The 18,590-nt window shown below is 40.7% G+C and overlaps 1 protein-coding gene across 8 annotated transcripts in view; it reads left to right on the top strand.

Moving 5' to 3' along the window:
• tjp1b (tight junction protein 1b) overlaps positions 1-18,590 on the top strand; it is a 47,015-nt gene that overhangs the window by 18,976 nt on the left and 9,449 nt on the right. For 3 of the 8 annotated variants that reach the window (XM_088006203.1, XM_014989640.2, XM_088006208.1), the window contains 19 exons: positions 31-340; positions 660-763; positions 1,946-2,114; positions 2,221-2,365; positions 3,600-3,733; positions 4,641-4,746; positions 5,692-5,842; positions 8,192-8,300; positions 8,389-8,608; positions 8,683-8,867; positions 9,189-9,284; positions 9,379-9,461; positions 9,539-9,749; positions 9,866-9,966; positions 10,038-10,388; positions 11,803-12,009; positions 14,315-15,175; positions 16,837-16,928; positions 18,096-18,311. In XM_088006203.1, coding sequence (XP_087862329.1) covers positions 31-340; positions 660-763; positions 1,946-2,114; positions 2,221-2,365; positions 3,600-3,733; positions 4,641-4,746; positions 5,692-5,842; positions 8,192-8,300; positions 8,389-8,608; positions 8,683-8,867; positions 9,189-9,284; positions 9,379-9,461; positions 9,539-9,749; positions 9,866-9,966; positions 10,038-10,388; positions 11,803-12,009; positions 14,315-15,175; positions 16,837-16,928; positions 18,096-18,311 — 3,851 coding nt within the window. Of the gene's footprint in view, positions 1-30; positions 341-656; positions 764-1,945; positions 2,115-2,220; positions 2,366-3,599; positions 3,734-4,640; positions 4,747-5,691; positions 5,843-8,191; positions 8,301-8,388; positions 8,609-8,682; positions 8,868-9,188; positions 9,285-9,378; positions 9,462-9,538; positions 9,750-9,865; positions 9,967-10,037; positions 10,389-11,802; positions 12,010-14,314; positions 15,176-16,836; positions 16,929-18,095; positions 18,312-18,590 lie in introns of all 8 variants that reach the window. The other 5 variants (XM_088006205.1, XM_088006204.1, XM_014989638.2 and 2 more) reach the window with 3 other exon arrangements.

The raw sequence follows: 18,590 nt of genomic DNA, 5'->3' as shown, positions 1-18,590 counted from the left end.
TCTGAAGTGACTGAATCTGATTTCATTTAGACAATCAGACGAAAAAGAAAGGTGCACGTTCCCATGGGCCGGCTGGGGGAGAGGGAAACCATGTCCGAACACGACGAAGAGGAGGACAGCTACGACGAAGAGATATACGAGACGCGGAGCGGGCGCAGCGGTGCTTACAGCGGCGTGGGCGGGGCCATGGGCAGGCGCAGCGGTCGGAGCAGCGGGCGGCGGGACCGCGAGCGCAGCGGCTCACGAGAGAGGAGCCTGTCGCCGCGCTCGGACCGCCGCTCGCACAACCTTCCCCCTCGCCCCGCCAAGGTCACGCTCGTCAAATCCCGCAAAAATGAAGGTGAGGCTCGCAAAGTCGGGGATAGAAACGAATAACGGGACGTCGTCGTTTTATTCGTTCCCCTGTTCCCTGTTTTGGTAGCTGAATAAATCTTCCAAATCAGCTCTGGTCAACTGCCAGAGTAAATAAAAGTTGCCAGCCTCAGCAAAATCCTAGCAAACTCAAGTAAATAAGTAAAAGAGCAATTAATCTTCTTTAATCAGTCTGTTAATCCCAGCGGGAGCAGCAGCTGTCGGCGTAGAGAGGTCGGTGGGGCTGCTGTCACGTGAACTCTCTGTGCTAACATCGTCTTTGTTGCTGTCGTTCACTCTGTAAGCAGAATATGGCCTGCGCCTGGCCAGCCACATCTTTGTCAAGGACATCTCCCCCGAGAGCCTGGCGGCCAGGGATGGCAATATCCAGGAGGGGGACGTTGTACTGAAGGTAAGCAGAATCTGACACATGATTACAACTTCATATTGTGTTTAGGTAAAACAAATCAGGTTGTTTTTTTATCTGAAGCTTAATGCAAACCCTTTTAACTGTCTTCATTTAGGTCTGTTTGCCCTTTAGAGACCATATACTTTACCTCATATTGAGTACTTTTATCATTTATTGTATGTAAATTTCACATATATGCTCCACATGATGTAAAAACTGCTAGCAGACGATGACTAGCATTGGTTTTAGCTGTCAAGTTGTCAACATAACGCCCTAAATCTTAAATGCACGCTTGACATATAAAAGAAAAAGGGATGCAATCCTAAGTTGGCAGTCGGTTGCTATAGAAATTAGTGTAACATGGCTGACACAGAGGGCGAGAACAAAGACAAATACGAGTGGTTTTGAGTTGTTCTTTAATGGTTTTTCTGTATTTTTCCAATAGCTGTGGCACACTGCAATAAATTAATAATACATACATCTCGAGGTTTTATTTTGTCAACGGTGTCGTTCTTCCAATTGTCTTTTTGCTCTCCAGCGTTGAGCGCATGTGCAAAACCTCTGGATGGAACCAGTAACATACATGTCTACACAAATAATATTACATTAAATCCTCTGACCGGTTTTCAACAAAGTTACATTAGCAGGTTGTCAAACATCTCTTAAAAAGTCTTACATTTTGTATGTACAATTAAGGCCTTAAAATTTCTTACTTTAAAAAAAAAATATTTAATTTGACCATAAATAATTAATATTTATGGTTTTAAAATTTGTCGTGTCAGGAATATTTGTTCTTGAATGGGAAGGGAGTTTTTTCTGCCTGGCAGAAGTTTGAGTCACACGCAGACATCGTCTTTGCTGTCTGACTGAAGGTGATCGATGCTATCGCTAACTAGCTGCTAGCATAGCCTTACTGGCTCGCTAGCTTTTCTGCCTCTATCATGGGTAAGTACTAATTTATCACCAGTTTGGAAAATGCTGGTTTTCACTCACTGTGTCTTGCCAACCCATATGAGGCCGTGTGAAAGAAAAAAAAACTTTTAAACTTGGCAAAAAAAACTAATAACTTCTTACAAAAAGATGTATATAAAACACACAAAACCCCATGATTTGATGGGGGTGTACTTTCTTTTCACCATGACTATCTTAATGAAAGCTGACATCTCTTTCTTTGGATTGTCTCAGATTAACGGGACAGTGACAGAGAACCTCTCCCTGATAGACGCTAAGAAACTGATTGAAAGGTCAAAGGGCAAACTAAAAATGGTTGTTCAGAGAGACGACAGGGCGACCCTTCTCAACATCCCCGACCTGGACGACAGCATTCCTTCAGCTAACGCCTCCGACAGAGATGGTGAGTGAGGGACTAAGGGTTGTTTTCATGTGAAACGATGGCAGATTAAGTCGTACCTGCTGGCTTCACTCTGCGCCCAGTGACCTCCTGACCTCTGTCTGACCAGACATTTCAGACATCCATTCTCTGGCATCCGACCATTCCAATCGATCGCATGACAGACATCGTAGCAGCCGCTCCCGCTCGCCGGACCGGCGGTCCGAACCCTCAGACCACTCCAGACATTCGCCTCAACAAATCAGCAATGGCAGGTAAAAATTTATTCTACCAGATTTTACTGCTGAGGGTATTTTCATGTATCTGCTATGGTGTTCCTATAAATTTGACTTGGATTTAATATTTAAGTAAAATGAAAAAAAAAATCTAATAAGGTCTTTTGATATTTTTGTTGATATTCTGACAATATCAGGTTCTCAGCGTTTTTCTGCAAAAACACGAAGTCTTACCAAATACCTTCAGTCTATTTTCCAGTGTAAATTTATTAGTACTCTTGAAATTTGACAAAACTAGCTTATAAGTAACTTTTCAGGACGATGTAGCAGCTTGTTTTAAGTCAATAATTCCTTAATATTGCTTAAACAATTACTAGTTCCACTGTTAGATTATTTCACTTATAACAAGACATTTTTCTCATGTTGTAAGTGAAATAATCTAACCGAGAAACTAGTGATTTTTTCATCAAAATTAAGGAATTATTGAGTTAAAACAAGCTGCTATATCGTCCTGAAAAGTTACTTGAAAGTTAATTTGGTACAATAGAGCATGAAAGCAATGCTAAGAAAATTTTTAAAATAATAATATTACAAAAAGAAACTTGTACGAGAATAAATAATCACTTAAAGCTGGCATGTCTTGCAGAAATTTAACATTTAAGTTAGTTTGGTACAACAGAGTATTAAAGCAATGCTAAGAAAATTTAAAAAATAAAATAAAATACGAGAATAAAGTCATGATATTATGAAAATAAAGTTGTAGGAGAATAAATAATGTCTTAAAGCTCCTGTATCTTGCCCAACTGTTATCTGTAAGTTAGTATTTGTCTTATTTCAACTGTATTAAGATATTTGCACTGGAAATACCTGGTAAGATTTTGTGTTTTTGCAGTGAATTTTCAGTAAAAATTGGTATCTAAATATAAAAAAAACCACATGAAATGTTTTAAAACTAGCAGTGAGGACCAAGAAAGCTTTGTTAAAGACACACTGGAGGACAAAATTCCCTCTGACACCTTAGATAAGCTGCTCTAAAAATAGAGCACTAAAAGAGTGGACAGGCAGAGCAATGACCTTCATGAATAAGATGCTGCTGCTGCTGCCGCCTCCTACTCTGGCTGTTCTTCTTTCACCGGTTCTCCGCTCGCACGTTTCCGCTCACGAGAGAATTTCACAGCCTGCAGAGCTTTGCACTCCACAATTCATTATTCAGCGTCTTCCCCCTTTCCCAGAGATTAATAGTTTAAAAAGAAATTATTTTTATCATCCGCAGTCACAGAAGTCGCGATGATGAACGGATGTCGAAGTCTGCCTCAACGCCAGCGAAGCTTGTGGAGGACATTCCTCTTCCTAAACCGAAGGATTCGTCCGCCGCAAGAGAGGAGAAGCAGCTCCCTCCCCTCCCAGGTCAGAGCTGGGCCTGTCGCAATAATCAATTAAGCAATTAATTATTCGCATGATAAATTCAAACAAACGCAATCATTTCCATTTGCATGACTTGTCGTTTTTTTTCTTTTTTCTCTCTGTTTTCTACCAAAACCTGGATGATAAAAGTCTCAGTTTGGTGTTTTGGCATCAACTAGTGCTTCTTTTAAACGACAGTTTTGTTTAGAGAGGCTTTATGTTGTTTTGTTTATTTATTTTGGATATTTTAAATGTCTTCCAGTTCCAGAGTTAAATGTTCATTAAAACGTCATTGATCTCTGACGATGTGTTCTTGCATTATTATTATGACATTATTACCATTATGTTACTTCAAAACAACAATATTATCATTTATCGTGATAACTTCTGGGACAATTTATCGCCCAGCAAAATTTGCTTAATAGTAGCCCAGAAAAACCAAATGATGTGTGAAAATGATAAAATGCAAGTCGGTCCTATTTTTCTCCCACATCCATTTTTCCTCAGTGTATTTTATCTCTGGATTATTTTTCCCCCTTTTTTAAAAAGCCCAGCCACCATAAAAAGTTAGATCCAGACGCCTGCTGAGTCTGGCTGGGTCTGCCTGAAGCCAGGTGAAAATAAACCATATGAGTTGATCGAGTCTGACGTTGCTCTGCAGCCTGCGGCGCTCTGCTGTCTTTCGCTTTGACCTCCCAGCTAAGGACGCTGTGTGCTTTGTGTGTTTGTGTATGCACAAACGCCTGACTGATACTTTGAACAGTTGGGCCTCTGTTTTTATTTTTTTATTCCATCAGTGTATTTATTCCCAGCGGTACATATACATTTTATTTATTTTGTGGATTGGTGTGCTGTCAGTGTTGTGTGGAGTAATACAGTGAATTTGTGGTTTACTTTTGTTGATATTCAGAGCCAAAGCCTGTGTATGCTCAGCCTGGACAGCCAGATGTAGACCTGCCTGTCAGTCCCTCTGATGCTCCTGTGCCAAGCGCTGCCCATGATGACAGCATTCTACGGTAAGATGAAAAATAAATTACATTGAAATATTCAGATTTCTTGGAATAAACCATTAAAAATGAACAGGGGGTGGGTTTACATCCACGCAGCATGAATTATTTTTACTCTGGCACTCTCTGTTTGTAGGTTGTAATGATTCAATTTATTTCTTATGGTAAATTAAATAAATACTGAACTGTAAGGTAATTTTATTTATGTAGCACATTTTCAGCTACAAGGCAGTTCAAAGTGCTTGTAGAAATGGCTCAAGAAAAAAGAAACACTCCAGAGCTTGTATTGCTTTGGGTCCACAAAAGGCTATCCACTCTTTTTTTCTGTCTGTATTCGGTTTTTGTTTGCATAAACAGAAATTAAGCACATAAAAAACTAGAACTGCAAGCAGTTGTGACGGATCCCCCCCCATGTCTATATTTGCATATAATTACTTGAAATTGTTCCAAATAATGAACCAGACTAGTGCAACTCCACAAGTCCTCTTCTTAACTGATCTAAAACTATTCTGATAAGTCAATTATCCAATAAGAAGAGTTTAGTTATGGGGCATTTAAATGAACATTAGTGGGTTGCATCATGTATAAATTTTAGCCTGTATGTGTAATTTTGATTCTACGTATGTAAAAAAAACAATCACCACAAATTTAAACTCATACTTTTAATTTTACAAATCATTAAATCCTTAATAGTTTAACTTAATCATTAGAAGCTGTAAATAAGTTTTAATATAGTCCCTGGATATTTTGTCTTCCTGGTAGCTGTAATGTAAAGATGTGCATTTATCAGCGTTTTCACCTCTTGGTTGTTAACAGCAGAATAACAGTGACCATTCCTGCTTCTTACAACGTGATTTAAGAATCTCTTCAGGCTCCTGTCTGTCACCTTAGAGTCATTACTTTAGCATTTATGCAGTAGTGGAAATCAGTTTCAGCTGCTGCGTTTCTCCTCAGGCCAAGCATGAAGCTGGTGAAGTTCAAGAAGGGGGAGAGTGTGGGTCTGCGTCTGGCTGGGGGGAACGACGTGGGCATCTTCGTGGCCGGAGTGCTGGAGGACAGCCCCGCTGCTAAGGAGGGCCTGGAGGAGGGCGACCAAATTCTCAGGGTGAAGCCTCTCATTTCCAACCCCTCTGTGAATTAAAACAAACTGAAACTGGTAAATTGGTTAAGTTCATGTTGGTTTGGGGGGAAACGAACGGCGGGAGGCCACAACATTTTTAGTGTTTTCCTTTTTAAGTATAATTGTCAAACCTACGTTTTTATTTTTGCCTGTTCAGATATAAACTAAACTCACAATATTTTAATGAAATAAGTAAGATTTCTGTAAATTACTGTAGATTTAAAACTTAAAGAAGGTCTTGCCAGATTTAAAAACACTGACAAACCATTTCCTACTTACTTATTATGCTCTATCACTCACTCTGTATTTTAGTGAAAATCACAGGATGTCTGTTGTCCCTTTTACTATTAAAATAAATTACATTTCAAGCAAAAACCTGGATGAATACTTTGTGTTGTAAGATGTTAAACTGCCTGTAAACTTTTTGAAAATTGCCCCCTAGCTTTGTTTTTACATGTGTTGTTGCATCAACTTCCTGGCAAATCAAATTTAAGCCGATTTTAAATCGTGATCAAGGGACGCACAAAATTGTTTCGAGGGCCGCAAATTGACCCCGGGCCGCACTTTGGCCCCCCTGCCTTGGCGGTTGGTTTTTTGTATAAACAGCCATGTTTTTAAAGGAAAACGTCCTGAAATGTTGCCTGTTCTAATTTACACTCTGGCTGTTCAGAAATTCCTCCATCATCAAGCTAGTCTCCTAGCAGGCGCCCCGTTGGGAACAAACACTAAAACAGATTCATCTTGCTGTGTCCGTCCCATTACCCCCGCACTCGTACATCTTACTGTTTGCACCTTTTCTTCTTCTCCCCAACTGTGTCCAGTAACGCCTAAACAGACTGGACTACAATAAAACTACTGTAGTTATCCAGGTGATTCTGAATACAGTGAGAACTACATGCATCTTCTGATTTAAGAGATTCTTTTCTGCACTAATTGAACCTATAAATTTGCAATTAATTGTCGATTGACGGTTTATTAGATTAAAACTAGTTCCAATAAATTAACTATAAGAAGGGACAGAGCAGACTGGGCTTATAGAGGAAGCAAAGGTCCTTCAAGGTTTGCAGCAAGTCTGTTGTTGAGAGCATCATCTGTTGGGGCAGCAGCATCAGAACCAGGGACCTAAAAAGGCTCAACAGCCTGAGAAAGAAGGCTGGTTCTGTTCTGGCTCTGGTTCTGTTCTAGGAATGACTGAATGAGCTGGTTATGCAAAGAAGGATTCTTCATAAAATCAAGAAAGTTATGGACAACCTTGACCATCCTCTTTATGAGGCTGACTTGAGAAAACAGAGTTATCTTCAGTCAGAGGTGTCTTCAGATTCGTTCTAACACAGACTGCTACAGCAGGTCTTTCCTGCAATAGCCATCGCCATCTACAATAACTCTTTGAAAAATCTGAATTAATAACAGTTACAACAACATTTAATTTCTTTTTGGGATTAGTAAAGTATTTTTGAATTTGAAGACGTAATGTCAGTGTTGAGGTTTGGCCTCCATCCAGAAGAGGGCGCTGCTGGTCATCCTTAAGCAGATCCAGTTGATACAGAAACAAAGATGGCGAGGCCTTACCAGAACAGGAAAGAGAAATGGTGCAAACAGAGTCCAGTGTTGGATTCAAAATACACTTTATCCACTTCTGTTTGGAAATATAAATGCTCGACAAACTCCTTAAGTTTCACCTTTATTAATGCCGTTCATTCAGCCGAGCTGCATGGCGTCAATTTCTACAGATTTCCCTCAAAGGAGAGGATGCGATGACAGAAAAGTCTTGGGGGATAACGCCAAAAATTTAAACCTGATTGGAAAAAAACATGACGTCAATAATAGAGGTTGGTTTTGAGGGCTGTTGTGAGTTAATGCACTTCGTGGAGCCAAGTTTCAACATTTCCTCCAGATCAACTGCAGACAGAAACTCTGCATGAACATCTCTGTTCATGGGAATTAAGTATTTCACATATTTTCATTTTCTTTTTTTCTATTCAGCAAGTTGAGTTTTCTGTTTTGTCATATTTTATCAATGTTCTAGTTTATTAATGTGCAAAAACTACAATTTTCAGTATTTAATACAGCTGATGCAAAATAGTGGACAATTCAATGTTTATTTCTTGTTTTGTTTTTTTTGTTTGTTTTTTTGGATTCAACAAATTATAAAAAATTTGCCCTTTATGATATAAAACGCAGTCGGCCCTCTTGATAGAAGAGAAAACTGTTTTTAAGAAAATGGCCGCTCATGAAGTTTGATAGGATCGATCAACTTCAGACTAACTCATTATTCGATAACTTGCATCCCTACTAAAAATAAAACTTATGGGACGATGTTTTCTTAACTTCCAGGTAAATAATGTTGATTTTGCAAACATAATCCGAGAGGAGGCGGTGCTATTCCTTCTGGATCTTCCTAAGGGAGAAGAGGTCACAATCCTGGCTCAGAAGAAAAAAGACGGTAAGCGGAGAAGAAAAATCTAAACAAATTAGAAATTATCTTGATCTGATTGGTGTGGTGTGAAAGGCTCGCTGCTCTGCGTTCACAGTTTATCGGCGGATTGTGGAGTCGGATGTCGGGGATTCTTTCTACATTCGGACGCATTTCGAGTACGAGAAGGAATCTCCGTATGGGCTAAGCTTTAACAAGGGCGAGGTTTTCCGAGTGGTGGACACGCTCTACAACGGGAAGCTGGGCTCTTGGTTAGCTATTCGCATTGGCAAGAACCATCAGGAGGTGGAGAGGGGCATCATCCCCAATAAGAACAGGTGAAAGCACTGCGCTGCCTGGTGCTTGGGTTGTTCCTGGAGCCTGTTTTACATCTTTGTCTTTCTGCCAACAGAGCGGAGCAGCTCTCCAGCGTTCAGTACACGCTTCCCAAAACGGCAGGAGGCGACCGGGCCGATTTCTGGAGGTTCAGAGGTCTCCGCAGCTCAAAGAGGAACCTGAGGAAAAGCAGGGAGGACCTTTCCTCCCAGCCGGTCCAAACAAAGTTTCCTGCTTACGAGAGAGTCGTACTGAGAGAAGGTGAGATGTAGGGGCTGGAACGATTAATCGTGATTAATCGATTATTGAAAGAACCGTGAGTGAGATATCTGAGGTTTATTAGTGTGTTTGGAAAAGCCCTGAGTTTAATTGTCCGTCCATCTTTTTGTTCATCTGTCTTTGTCTATTGATACTCTTTCATCCATCTATTTTCAGTTTTTCTATTTGAACTTTAAAAATGGGCTAAAAAGTTCTGAAAAGTCGTAAATAGCATGAAAAAGTACAGACGTTCGTAGAAACCTCGTCTCAGGTTTGTTTTAAGAATCTGACTTTTTGTTGTTGTTGTTTGGGCTTTTTGTGCAGCTGGTTTCCTCAGACCGGTGGTGATTTTTGGACCCATTGCTGACGTGGCTCGAGAAAAGCTGTCCAGAGAGGAGCCGGATCTCTTTGAACTTGCAAGTATGTTTAATATTATCGTCCAACATCTTATTGTGATGTTTATCATCATGTGTTCAGTGTTTTTTCATGGATTTCTTCACATTTTCCCTTTCAGAGAGCGAACCCAGAGATGCAGGAACAGACCAACGCAGTTCGGGAATCATTCGTCTTCACACCATTAAGCAGATCATAGACAGAGTGAGTGTGATTGTTTTTAAACTTTGCCATCGAACATACTGCCTTACTAAACCAGTTTTTATTTCAACTCCATGAAGGACAAACATGCTGTGCTGGACATCACCCCAAATGCTGTGGACAGGCTAAATTATGCCCAGTGGTACCCAATCGTAGTCTTCCTGAATCCCGATAACAAACAGGGTGTGAAGAACATGAGGACGAGACTTTGTCCAGAGTCCAGGAAGAGCGCCAGGAAGCTTTATGAGCGAGCCATTAAACTGAGGAAGAATAATCACCACCTGTTCACCAGTAAGTTGGCGCAGTTTGTTGGAAAACAGTGACTTTAAAACCCTAATTGCCTCTTTGATGCAAGAATACTACTTCTTCCTTGTGAAGTGATTTTTATCCAAACTATTTCCATCTAGCAACCATCAATTTGAACAACATGAATGACGGCTGGTACGGCGCGCTGAAGGAAACCATCCAGCAGCAGCAGAATCAGCTGGTGTGGGTGTCGGAGGGCAAGGTGAGACAAAGTCCCGCAGTGCTTCTGTCCTTCATGCTGCTGATCGCTGACGGACTTTCTGCTCCACTCAGGCGGACGGCACCACAGAGGACGACTTGGATATCCACGACGACCGTCTGTCCTACCTGTCGGCGCCAGGTAGCGAATACTCCATGTACAGCACAGACAGCCGCCACACTTCTGACTACGAGGACACGGATACGGAGGGCGGAGCGTACACCGACCAGGAGTTAGACGAGACCTTAAACGATGAAGTGGGCCTGCCCACCGAGCCTGCCATCACTCGCTCCTCGGAGCCCGTCAGGGAGGACCCGCCTGTGATACAGGACACCCCCGGCTACCCTGGATACCAGCACCCTGTGCAGCCTGACCCCGCCAGCAGAATAGACCCCGCTGGATTCAAAATGGCCGCTCCGCAGCAGGTAGGGTTGTTGAGCAGTACTGGCTGAATAAATAGTAAACGTATCACAACAGGGCAGAGCGTTAGCTTCTTCTTTTTTGTTTTATATTCTGTGTTGTTTCTGGTTTCTTCTGATATTTAGTAGAGATGCACCGATCGGAACCTTGTGTTTGATTTCTGTTCTCAGGGTTTTTGTCTGTGGACAGTTTGAGAAAGACCGATGTGGACCTCTTGTAGCACGACGTCACATGAGCAAGAGCTATGCTGGAGGGCAAAAAACTGCTCGCTAACAATGGCTAGCTTTGGTTTTAGCTGTTAAGCTGTCAATATGACGCACAATATCTTAAATGTATGTGCGATGCATAAAAGAAATTTATTGCTACTAATTGTCAACCCAACAACAGCTAGATAACAAGGTTCAGAAAAAAAGGGAAAGGGAAGTAGTTCAGTTATGCTAGCTTGACTTTGGTAATAGTAACCTGTAGATGTGATGTTTAATTTGGTGTGTTTTGGTTCAGGCGACCTAAACACCAACGCTGACAGATCATCAATAGTGCAGGTGATTAAATTAGCTAACCAGCCACTGCAATGTTAGCTTAGCTAATAGCAGTGGTAGCTAATCTGCCACTGCAGTGGCAGTGTTAGCTTAGCTAATGGCATTGGTAGCTAATCTGCCACTGCAGTGGCAGTGTTAGCTTAGCTAATGGCATTGGTAGCTAATCTGCCACTGCAGTGTTGGCTTGGCTAGTGGCAGTGTTAGCTTAGCTAATGGCATTGGTAGCTAATCTGCCACTGCAGTGGCAGTGTTAGCTTAGCTAATGGCATTGGTAGTTAATCTGCCACAGCGTTCACTTTTTAATAATCGCACAATAAACATCAAGCCTGAAAACATAAAACCATAACAGACTGAATGTTCTTTGTGTGGGAAATGTTTGAGTGTTTTTTGGTGTTGAAACCTGAAACATGCAGTGGCATTGTCGTCGGTTGCTATGGCAACAGGCCTCTGTGTAGCACAGCCAACACAGAGAGCGAGGAAAAAGTGGTTTTGAGTTGATCTTTAGCGAGTTTTCTGCATTATTTTCCCTTTGTTGTGTCTCACTGCTCTAAATTAGTAATTCCTGCATCTTCAGTTTTCATTTAATTAACGGATTTGTTCTACGGCACCTAAAAGAATCGTCTTTTTGCCCTGCAGCGTTGTGCGAAATGTCCGTATATAAACACTAACATGCAGGGGGTTCATACTAAGCTGCATGAATCCCCTGCATGTATTCAGTATAATCAGACAGTATACTGGTGCATCTCTAGGATTTTATTTTTTTAGCAGTAAACATGTTTTAAATGAGTGTAAGGAACCAGATGGTAGTGTTGGGGTGAGATGTTGTCTGTGTGCCCTTGGCGGCGCTGTGTTATAAATGTCTCTTAACGATACTTCACAGCAAGGTGAGGCTGCTCTGCCCCCGCTGCCTGCGCCGGTGGCAGCCTCCCCAGCTGCTGAGCAGCCTGTACAACTAGAGGAGCCGCCTGCTGCAGCCGCAGCTCCTCAGGCGGACTCTCTTAGCAGCCCCAGCCCTGCCCCTGAGCTAATTCAGCCCCCACCACCACCACCTCCACCACCACATGAACCCCCTGGTCCAGAACCAAAGGTATCCGCTGTTTCACCAGCCACTCGGACCGGGCCCGGCTCCCCAGCCTGCTCTTTTTAACTTGCCTGTCTTCTCACACATGCTTTCCACTCGCTATCTGCATGTCATGTCCACACTGTGTGACTCACTGAGCCCACTGTGAGCCTCTGGTTCCCAGAGGAAATGTGCGACTCGCTTGTCCACATGCACCACAGTGGGCTGGGAGACCAGAAGGACTGGTTACATCTGAGTCTCTGATCAGGGTGAAGACATCCACAACCAGCCCTAACTGTTGCCTCTTACTTCCTTTGCATGGCTCCTGATGTTTTGTTTTTGTTTATTTTTTGGGTTCCTTTCAGCTTTGACTCTCTACTGTAGACAAACAGTAGCAGCACTGACGGTGGCATTGTAGTGGGTAGATGTGTTGTCTGTTGTAGTGCTAGTAGTTTGACATTGCATAAGTTGCAAACTGAATGTTTGTTGCATGATGAAAGCTAACCTGCAGACAGTACTCTGACGTATTAATACCTCAAACTTTGCTGTAAACTTGACACATTTTCCCTGTTGAGCGGATTCTTCCAACATGTCGGCCTCCTTCCTTCACTGTCTGCAGGCTACTCTGCATCGTATGTTTGAAATGAAGCCTTTCAGAAATGTGTAAATTGTTAAGAGGTTCTCTGTAAAACACGCTCAATTGGTAAAATTCAGTTTCATTTTTCCTGAAGGGCATCTTGTCAAACAGGCATTCAGAACCGTTTTTCAAGAAAGAACAAAAAAAGCTTGTAATTTGATCAGTTGGTTCAGGATTTATTTATTTCTAACGATTCGATCAGCATTGTGAATGTTGAGCTTCTTGAGGTTTCAGTTTGTGGTACCTTGCAAAAATATTCACACACCTTCAACTTTTCCACATTTTATGTTACAGCCACAAACTTCGAGGCATTTTATTGATGTTTTGTGTTATAGAGAAACATGAAATAGTGCGATATAATTAAGCTGAAGGAAAATGATACATGGGTTTATGTTTGGGCCTTTTTATTCCTGAGGCTTTGAATGCCGTGTTTCACCTAAAACACGGGTTTTCATTCATTCTCAGATATCTGTTTGTGCCAGAATGTATGTAAAACTTCTTTAAAAAGCTGTTAAAATTGTTTAATAAATAGGTGTGTGTGCATAAGTACTTCTTCAATTTAAATAAAATATAGTGTAATTTGTTTTTCAGCCAAAACCGCTGATTTTTGTGGAGCTAATTTAGAAATATTTGTACGAATTTTTTAAATATTCACACTTATCTATGGCAGTAAATGTGACTTTTACTTGCCGTCGATCATGGTTTAAATCAATTAAGGCTAAATATGAAACACTGCCACCTGCAGGTGGGAGTTAGCAGTAACTTAAACTCAATGTTTTTGACCATTTTTGTGGAAATGTTCAGTGCATTAGCTCAAAAAAAAAAAATGTTGAAGTTTGCTGGTTTTTGTGGGAATTTCCGCGATTGCAAAAAATTGGAGGGGCAGATGAATGTAGTTTGGGAATAAATTTATAAAAACTGCTTTGATTTAAGCCTATATCTGTTTTCTTGAAGATTCTGTTCATGTGTCTCTCTAAAGTCGGATTTGACCCCTGGGCCTAAAGTTTGACACATGACACTTTTTAGATTTATATTTGTGAGCGATTCTGAAAACCATATATTCTTTTCCAACAGTTGAGTTTTGACTACAAATGGGTGCAAAACCTTGTTGATAATGTCTAAAAAACCTAATTTTGCCATTGCAGTGTTTAAATTAAATAAGAAACGCGATAAAATCAAACATGAATAAGTCTGTTCGTGTGATGAGTCAATAAAAAACAAGCCACACTGTGATCCTCCTACCACTTCCTGTTGCGTTCTTCATCTTTTCTGCCAGTAGTAACATCCGGTTGTTGATCACATGACTTGTGTGATGCGGGTTTTGTGAAATTCACAAACTATGATACGGCTGAACAACTTTTTACCAAATAAAGAAAAGTTCTTTGTTTTTTTTTCTTCTTTTTTTTGATTGGTGTGTTTCCGTTCCAATTTGTGCAATTTTACGGTCAATAGAAGCCCATCTGTTTCCACAGTTCGGTATCTTTGTCTTAATAACACATGATTGAAATAAAATACACTTGAGATTGTGGCTGCAACAGGACAAAATCTGAAGAAGTTCAAGAGTGTGAATATTTTCGCGTGGCACATTTATTAGGAATTTCTTCTGGTGTTTTAGGAGAAATAACTTTTCCTTAACTGGGTATCTTCACTAATGATATCTTACAAATAAATTTAATTATTGCCATTTCTTTACAGATGTACAAGAAAGATCTATACAACATGGAGGACCCGGTGCGGATCAACCACGGTCTGAAGCAGTCTCTGAGCTACAGTCACCAGCCGTCGTTTCAGGACAAACAGCCATACCGCGAATACGACCACCCGCCTTATGGATACGACGGAGGCGGCTACGCAGAACCAAAGCCTCACAACTCTGACTCTCACCTGCACTACGACAACCGTGTGCCTCATTACAGTGAACAGTGGCCCCCATACGACCAGCAGACCTCGTCCTCACAGCCCGCCGGGTACCAGCCGGGCCACCAGCAACCAATGGGATACAGTCCTCGCTCCCCCTACGAGGACGGGCCGGGGAGGGAGTACAGCCCGCCTCAGCCACGCTACGACGAGGCCCCGGCGGTGGGCTACGACAGCAGAGCACGGCACAGTAAACCCGCGCCCATTCGGTACGACGAGCCCCCTCCCCCACCTCCTGCTAGCTACGAAGCCCGATCTCCGTATGAGGCAGAAACCCGCAGCTTTCCCATCAACTCCCCTCGCTCGCCGGAGCCTCCAAAGCACTACTACGGTGACTCTGGTCTGAGGCCCGTCTACATGTCTGGGCTTCCAAACCGAGGTTACAAGCCGGGGATACACGAGCCGATCATGAACTCTGAGCCCGCCGCCGTCCCCCCTCCAAAACCAGACGCCCTGCCTTCACCAGGAGAGCCAGCAGTCACACCGACCTCCAAACCTCTTCCTCCTCCCCCACGGGAAGACCTGGATGAAGATCCAGCCATGAAACCGCAATCAGTGCTCAACAGAGTCAAGATGTTTGAGAATAAACGCTCAGTTTCTATGGACAGAGCTAAAGAGGGAGAGTCTTCAGTGTTCAGGGTACGTTCCTCATAAAGGCCGAAATGATTAATCGCAAATAATGACACTTTAGTGGGTGATTTTTAACTGGTTGAGGCAGCGAAATGATTCTAATTTTGCTCAGTTTCTATGGAAAGAGCTAAAGAAGGAGAGTCTTCAGTGGTCTGGGTACTTTCCTCATAAAGGCCGAAATGATTAATCGCAAAAAATGACACTTTAGTGGGTGATTTTTAACTGGTTGAGGCACCGAAAAGATTCTATAAAATAACCCTAATTTTACTCAGTTTCTATGGAAAGAGCTAAAGAAAGAGAGTCTTCAGTGGTCTGGGTACTTTCCTCATAAAGGCCGAAATGATTAATCGCAAATAATGACACTTTAGTGGGTGATTTTTAACTGGTTGAGGCAGCGAAATGATTCTAATTTTGCTCAGTTTCTATGGAAAGAGCTAAAGAAGGAGAGTCTTCAGTGGTCTGGGTACTTTCCTCATAAAGGCCGAAATGATTAATCGCAAATAATGACACTTTAGTGGGTGATTTTTAACTGGTTGAGGCAGCGAAATGATTCTAATTTTGCTCAGTTTCTATGGAAAGAGCTAAAGAAGGAGAGTCTTCAGTGCTCAGGGTACGTTCCTCATAAACGCTGAAACAATTAATCGGATTAATCGTGATTAATCGACTACTGTCTGAATAATTAATTACTAAAATAATCGTTATTTGCAGTCCTACACACACTAGTTTGTGATTCTGCTTAAGATGTTATCTATAATCCTGTAAAATCATGTTTTAATTTATTAATTTTGGGGCTGAAACAATTAATCGATTGTTGAAATAATCGGCAACTAATTTTGTAATTGAGTAATCGATTAATAGGGAATGCAGACCAAAAAAAGGCAATTTTCTGAAAGAACAACATAATCAGAGCAATAAATAGCCAAAACTATACAAAATAAATATACATTTTCATTTAAGATATAAACATCTTTGTCTGTAAATGTTTTAACCAAAACTGCTGAAGTGATTTCACCTTGTTCAGATTCACTGAATGCTTGAAAATTAAATTCATTTCTTATTTAAAAAAGAATGAAAATATTTATTTGCATCTTTTAATGTATTTATAATGTATAAACAGACAAAGATGTCTTTATATAAATTATAAAGACATTTTATTGATGTAGTGATAATTTTTCATCAGAATAATAGATTACTAAAAATAATCGCTAGTTGCAGCCCTACATGACACTTTAATGGGCCACTTTTAACTGATGTGGCAACAAAATGATCCTTAATCTATTTAAATCTTTGAATACAACCTTCAAAAAACAATATTTAATTTATCACTATTAGAGCTGAAATGATTAATCGTGATTAATCAATTATTGAAATAAATGTGAAATGAAAAATCTTCAGATTAATTGATTAATCATCACTAAGATAGTCATTAGTTGCTGCCCTAATTAATTATATTTTTAGTATTTTTTTTGTTTTGTTGGTTCCTAAAATAATTGTTCTTCTCAAACAAGCAAAGTGTAATAACTAATAAAACTTTAAAAATGTTTAATGAAATTGAGCATGTCGGTTTTATAACGCATGTTTTTGTATGCATCTGTGTAAGTTCACATGGAGGAAAACTTGCTCAACAGAGGGAGAAATCACTGAATCAGGATTTGTTTTTTGTTCTCCAGCCTGCAGATGTTCCCAAACCTGTGATCGCTCCCACCCCGGTCCTGAAAGCCAACTCCCTGAGCAACCTGGAGCAGGAGAAGTCCACCTACAGGTGAGCCGACTGGTACCTCAGGACAAAAAGAAAAAGATTTGAGGAGATATGTTGCTGCTTGTGCGCCACCTACTGGTCAAAAGTTTTACCTATTATGAGACTCCAGAATGTCGCAATGTTTGTTTTTTAATACTTGCAGCCTAAAATTACTGATTTTGCGGCAGACTTTTCAAAACGTTTAATTTTTTAAGCTTATTTTTGCCATCTAACAACAAAAGTTGGACTCTAAGAAAAATAACCAATATTTTCACGTATCTTCTTAAAATGGCATCTAATCCAAATCCAATGATATCCTAATGAGTTGTCAAAGTTAAAAAGAAGAATTAAATGTCTGTCATTCAAGTTAACATGAATTATATTTTATGTAGGATTTGTCTTTACTGTCAGCATAAAGAAATCCTGCAGAACATCTCAAAATCGTTTTTGGAAAAAAAAAAAGAAAAAGGCAAATGTTTTTTGGCGTCACACATTCTTTCATCTTGCAAGTTTGGAAAAGTTAAATTAGGAATGAGAGAGGGTGATTGGTTATAAGAGAAGGAAATTCAACTAATGTTAAGGTGATTGGTCAGATTTGTGGAAAAGTTGCGATTACTGGTGAAAATGGCGCCAGTAAAATTTGATAACTGAGTGAATTTGCATTAATTTTTTCAATCACAACGTTGCAACTTCCTGGAGGGATTGAGATAGTTTGTGTCTGAGGTTCTCAGAATCTCTGTTATTTACTCATTTACAACTAAATAGGCCTGTCACAATAAATCAATTAATCACATGATGTATAAAAACATTTGCATGATTTTTCTGTCTTTATACCAAAAACTGGATGATAAAAGTCTTGAGTTTCAGTTTCACCTTTTTTAAAGGACAGCTTTGTTTACAGAAACTTCTTTAATTTTATTTGTTGTTTAAATGTCTTGTTTAATGTTTAATGTTGTTAAATGTTCATTAGAATTTAAAGTTCATTATGCCATTATATTACATGACAATCGTCTCAAAGCAACAATATTATCGTGTATCGCGATAACTGCTGGGACAATGTATCGTCCAGCAGTATTTATCATCGTTTCCGGCCTTCAGCTGAGGCCTCCTGGTTTACCAAGTGAACTGAAGCGACACTCAGAGTTCATCTGTAAAGCTTTATATTCTTTCTTTTACACGTTTTGTCTTCAGGGCTCCGGAGCCACAAAAGCCTCATTCGAAGCCTCTGGATGATGTGGTCCGCTCCAACCACTACGACCCAGATGACGACGAGGAGTACTACAGGAAGCAGCTGTCCTACTTCGACCGGCGCAGCTTCGACAGCAAGGCAATGGGCCAACCCAGTCCGGGTATCAACCGGTTTCACGACCCGTCCAAACCCACCCAGCTGTCCTACCCTTACAACAGGTCAGCAGTGCAGCTGGTTCCCAGTGCTCTGAACTGGGTTCAAATCCTGGAAAACCCTTGAATTTTAATTAATTTAACTAAGTGCTTGGTTTCTGTAGGAAGTCCTTCATGTTCAGTTTGGTGATAAAGTTCAATCTGAGCCTTCAACCTGACAGGTTTCAACCAGTTCAAACCAGTTCAAACCTGGTTTCAACTGGTTCTACAGTTGAAACCAGAGATTTTTGTCCACCTAATAAAAAGGAAAAAATGTTTTCCCTCAGTGTCTGAAGTTAAATCAGA

This window comes from Poecilia mexicana, unplaced genomic scaffold (assembly GCF_051168715.1).
Source record: "Poecilia mexicana isolate PSO_F unplaced genomic scaffold, ASM5116871v1 scaffold_6, whole genome shotgun sequence".
NCBI classification, from domain to species: domain Eukaryota; kingdom Metazoa; phylum Chordata; class Actinopteri; order Cyprinodontiformes; family Poeciliidae; genus Poecilia; species Poecilia mexicana.
The sequence above is the reverse complement of the archived record's forward strand: the minus strand, read 5'-3'. Positions and strand labels throughout refer to the sequence as shown.